At 45.4% G+C, this 5425-nt stretch overlaps 1 protein-coding gene across 1 annotated transcript; it reads left to right on the top strand.

The window, feature by feature from the left end:
* Nucleotides 1–1525: 1525 nt before the first annotated feature.
* Nucleotides 1526–4083, top strand: EMWEY_00043480 (hypothetical protein; the record flags this gene model as incomplete). The annotated part of the gene is made up of 5 exons (XM_013478988.1): nucleotides 1526–1576; nucleotides 1761–1929; nucleotides 2358–2509; nucleotides 2656–2760; nucleotides 3895–4083. 5 exons carry the CDS (start codon nucleotides 1526–1528, stop codon nucleotides 4081–4083), a joined length of 666 nt encoding a protein of 221 aa, XP_013334442.1.
* Nucleotides 4084–5425: the final 1342 nt, after the last annotated feature.

Here is a 5425-nt window from a genome sequence, read left to right as displayed (position 1 = left end):
TGTATATGCAGCACTGCCTTGGTATAGCAGAGAGGAGCGCGGTGTCCCTTTCTTCTTCTCTTCCTGCTGCTGCTGCTGCTGCTGTGTCTCTACAAAAGGAGACAGCTAATTGTCATAAGACAGTGCAGCAGCTGCTGCATAGTCTGCATGCAAGAGGATCCATGCAGCAGGTAACTGCTGCTGCTGCTGCTGCTGCTGCTGTTGCTGCTCTGTGCTGCTGCACACTCTAGTGCTGCTGCTGCTGTTGCTGCAAGTACTGCTGCTGCTGCTGCTGTTGCTGCTGCTGCTCTTCCTGTTGCATATCTTTTCTCCTCCAATTGCATCTTTAATATTTACTGCTGCTGTTGCTGCTGCTGCTGCTGCTGCTGCTGCTGCTGCTGCAGGAGGGCCTATCTACAGTGTATGTACTCCATGGGGTGCGGAGACACCTGGAGGATTGCAGTGCTGTTGCTGCTGAGCTACATAGATGGCACTTCCGGTACGCTTGCTGCAGCAGCAGCAGCAGCAGCAGATAGCAGCAGCAGCAGATAGATACAGCAGCTTGCTGCAGTATGTGTTTGCATGCATAAATTGTCTTATTTGTGTATGCGTGCATGTATGCATGCATGCATTGTCTTGTGTCTCCTTGTTGCTGCTGCTGCTGCTGTTGCTGCTGCTTGTGTTGCTGCTGCTGCAGGATGCAGGAAGCAGAGTTGCTGCTGCAGTCCCTTCGTCCTGGTGAGCTGCAGCAGGAATCACAGCAGCAAGCAATAAAAGAAGCAGCAAGTGTCTCCTTTTCTTTGCTGCATGCAGCAGATCTGCTGCAGTCCCTTCCTCAATTCTCTATAAGGAGACAAACAGCAAAAAGACTGCAGCAAAGAGTATTACATTTTGTCTCCTTATTGTATGCTGCTCCTGCTGCTGCTGCTGCTGCTGCTGCTGCTCTGTTGTGCTGCTGCTGCTGTCGCTCTCTTCCTGCTGCTGTAGATATCTTTATGTGCTTTTTTTTCTGCTGCTGTTAGCTGCCTATACACCCCAAGTGTCCCTTTATCACACTACATGCTTACGCTCTGCTGCTGCTGCTGCTGCTGCTGCTGCTGCTGTAATTGTTCTTGCTGCTGCTGCTGCACTTGCTAATTGATTTGCTGCTGCTGTCTGTCCCCTCCCCCTACATATCTCCTATCATTAAGACCGTCTCTTCTTCTGCTGCTGCTGCTGCTGCTGTTGCTGTTTGTCATCAGGCTAAAGGAGTCTGTAGCAGCAAATAGTCTTAGTGGTTTTGCTAGTGCTGTGCATGCATACAAGAAGATAGGGGAAGAAGTGTCTCTTCTTATTGAGTTACCTGCTGCATTAAGGTGTCTCCTTTTGCATGCATGGAGACATTTATGGCAACAAACTACTGCAGCAAGAACAGAGGAAACAGAATTAGGGGACAATTTTTTACTGCAGCAGCAGCAGCAGCAGCAGCAGCAGCAGCAAGGGATACAGCAACTGCAGCAGGAAGAAGAGGAACAGGGGACACCTTCTTGCTGTCTCTCTGTAGGAGATGCTCTTACTATCTATGCAGAGAAATGGACATCTGCTGTTGAACAAGTATGTAAACCCTAAATTAGGGTTTAGGGTTTAGGGTTTAGGGTTTAGGGGAAGGAGACACTTTTTTTTTTTTTTTTAAGGGTTTAGGGTTTAGGGAAAGAAAACACTAATTATTATTAAGGTATAGGGTAAGGGGACAGTTCTTATTATTAGGGTTTAGGGTTTAGGGTTTAGGGTTTGTGTTGCAGACAGCAGGTTTGCTACGTGCAGCAGCAGTAGCAGTAGATGCATCAAGGAGACAAGAGGACACACTAGGAGACAGCAGCAGCAGCAGCAGCAGCAGCAGGAAGTCTCCTTTGTCTCCTTTTAGGGAGGAGACACCTTATTCATTAAGGCCTCTTTCTCCTATACCTAAAGGTAATTTATTTTTCTTTTCTAGGGTTTAGGGTTTAGGGTTTAGGGTTTAGGGTTTAGGGTTTAGGGTTTAAGGGTAATAAATATATTTATTATTGTGTCTTTGTTAAGACAAGGAGACACCACAAGTGTCTCCTTTTCTTCTTCTGCATGCACAGTTGTCTCCTTTGCATGCACAATTGTCTCCTTTATAGGAGGAGACACAAACCCTAAACCCTAAACCCTAAACCCTAAAAACCCTAAACCCTAAAAGTCCTAAACCCTAAACCCTCGTTGTGTGTGTTTGTTCAAACCCTATCCGTTGTCATTGTGCTGCTGTTGCTGCTTGTGTTGTTGCTGCTGCTGTTGCTGCTGCTGCTGCTGTTGCTGCTGCTGCTGTTTAGAGAGAGAAGAGGAGACAAATCATGAGTTATGGTTGTCTCTCTTGTTAGCATCAATGGGTGCAGGGGCAGATGTCCCTCTTCCTGATTTAGATAAGTTGTTGCTGCGTTACTGTCCCCAGCAGCAGCAGCAGCAGCAGCAGCAGCAGCAGCAGCAGCAGCAGCAGCAAATGCAGCAGCAACAAGCAAAAGAGGGATTAGAGGTAAGATAAAAAGTGTCTCCTTTTTCTTCTTATTGTCTCCTTTTGCTGCAGAGACACCATTCTTTCCCCCTTCCCTCCCTATTATCCAATTACTGCTTCTGCTGCTGCTGCTGCTGTTGCTGCTGCTGCTGCTGCTGCTGCTGCAGCTAGCTGAGCAGCTACTAGAGGCGTACGAAGTTGCTGCTACATTAATAAACGCAACACCTGCCTTTGCGGAGACAGAAGCAACACAACCTGATCTATGGGAACGAGTAAGCTCCTGCTGCTGCTGCTGCTGCTGCTGCTGCTGCTGTTGCTGCTGTTGCTGCTGCTGCTGTTGCTGTTGGTGGTGCTGATGCTGTTGTTGTTGCTGTTGTTGTTGCTGCTGCTGTTTGCCTTTTCTTTTGCTGCTGTTAACACTAACAGCAACAGCAACATTAGCAGCAGAACTAGCAGCAACAGCAGCAGCAAGACTAGCAGTAGCAGCACAATTAATTAATTAATTAATTAATGAATTAATTTATTTGTTTTTTTTTTCTTGTCTGTATATAGTTTTGCAGAAGTGTCTCCTTTATTCCTCCTTCCTTATTAATAATATATTCTTCTTGTGTCTCTTTTTTATTTAATAATTATTATTCTTTTCTTATTTATAATTATAATTATAATAAGACTTCTCCTTCACAGGTAATTTATATATCCATGCATGCATGCGTGCATGCATGCATGCACGCATGCATGCAGGCATGCATAAGCTATACATGCATGCATGCATAAGCTGTGCATGCATGCATGTAGGTGCTCTGCACATGCATGCATGCATGCATGCATGCATGCGCATGCAAAAGGGATGAATGTTGGGGCTGTTTTTGTCTCCTCCATATCGTTTATGTGCCTTAGAGGCATTTACAGAGTTTGCTGCTGCTGCTGCTGCTACACCTACTGCTGCTGCTGCTGCTGCTGTTGCTGCACCTGCTGCTGCTGCTGCTGTTGCTGCTGCTGCTGTATATTATATATGCAGGCAGTATTACAGATGGAGGAGGAGACGAATGCATGCATAGGGCAGATATTATCTTCTCTTCCTTTATTAAATAAAAGAGGAAGTGCTGCTGCTGCTGCTGCATTTATTGTTGCTGCTGCTGATGCTGCTGCTGTTGAGCAGCTAAATCGTTTATCTCCTCGTGTTAATACTTTCCATCACTCTGCTGCTGTACAGGTAATAAACCCTAAACCCTAAACCCTAAACCCTAATTTTTGTTTATTAGCGTAGCAGCAGATGCATGCAATTAGCAGCAAAAGTGGATATATTACCCCATCAGCAGCAGCAGCAGCAGCAGCAGCAGCAGCAAATAGACAAACCCTAAACCCTATACCCTAGAGATGATTTATGTGAGTATGTTATGTTGCAGTCTCGTACATTACTGCAGCAGCAGCTGCAGCAGCACAATCAACAGCAACAGCAGCAGCAGCAGCAGCAGCAGCAGCAGCAAATAGATAGTATAGAGGAGATACCCTTTGATGTTTCTTTCTTCTCTTCTTGTCTTAAGTTGCATGCATTAATGACTTCCTTCTATGATAAACTACAAGAAGTAAATTAATTATTTTGCTGCTGCTGCTGTTGCTGTTGCTGCTGGTGCTGCTGCTGCTGTTGCTGCTGCTGTTGCTGGTGGTGTTGCTGCTGCCGCTGCTGCTGTTGTTGCATGCAAGAAGCACATTTGTGCTGCAATAGGCATCTTCTATATGCTGCTAATGCTGTTACTGGTGCTTTTGCTACTCTTGCTGCTGCTGCTGCTGCTGCTGCTGCTGCTGCTGCTGCTGCTGCTGCTGCTGCAGGTTGGTCATGCGTTAATAGAGCATTTAGGTGCAGCAATAAGAAGACCAAATCGTCTTTCTTATTGGATAGATATCATCTTAAAAGGGTACACATTATGCTGCTGCTGCTGCTGCTGCTGCTGCTGCTGTTGCTGCTGCTGCTGCTGCTGTTGCTGCTGCTGCTGCTGCTGTTCGTGTTGCTGCTGCTGTTGATGCTTTTGTTGCTACTGCTGTGGCTGCTGCTGGTGTTCCTACTGATGGTGATGGTGGTGGTGCTGTTGCTGCTGTTGCTGCTGCTGTTGCTGCTGCTGTTGCTGCTGGTGCTGTTGCTGCTGCTGCTTGCATGCGTGTCTTTTCAAAGCCCCAAAGAATGCATGCACCGTCTATTTATTTATTTATTTGTTTATTTATTTATTTATTTATTTATTTATTTATTTATTTATTTATTTGTGTCTGTATAGATCAAGTTATACATTACAGTCTCCTTCTGCTGCTGCTGTTGCTGCTGCACAAGAGACACTTAGCAGCAGCAGCAGCAGCAGCCGTGGGGCCCCACAGCCTGAATGTTTGCTGCCTCTTTCTTTTGCTGCTGTTGCTGCACTAACAGCAGCAACACAAGATCTTGTTATTACTTGCTGCTGCATGCCTATTGATCTATTCCTGCAGCATACGTATCCTGCTGCCTTATCTGCTGCTGCTGCTGCTGCTGCTGCAGTTTGCAGCAATGGCACAGGTAACAGCAGCAGCAGCAGCAGCAGCAGGTATGGAGACACAGAGGAGGAGGAGGAGGAGGGACTAAACCCTACAGCAGCAATAACAGCAGTAGGCGAACATTTCTTGTCTCTTCTTCCTCTTATTGAGGATGCTACGCCACCTACACAGGTATGCATGAATGCATGCATGCATGCATGCATGCAGTGCATGCAGAAGTGTATGCATGCATAAGTGCATGCATACATGCATGTATGCATATATGCGTTTATTGGTGCATGCATGCATGCATGAATTGGTACATGTATGCATGCATGTTAATTATATATTATACAATATATAATTATATATATAATAAATAAATATATATTATATATATTATATATTATATATTATATATTATATATTATATATTAT

This window comes from Eimeria maxima, genomic scaffold (genome assembly GCF_000499605.1).
Source record: "Eimeria maxima Weybridge genomic scaffold, Emw_scaff803, whole genome shotgun sequence".
NCBI lineage: Eukaryota > Apicomplexa > Conoidasida > Eucoccidiorida > Eimeriidae > Eimeria > Eimeria maxima.
Note: the sequence above shows the minus strand (reverse complement) of the source record. Positions and strands in the feature narration are given on the sequence as shown.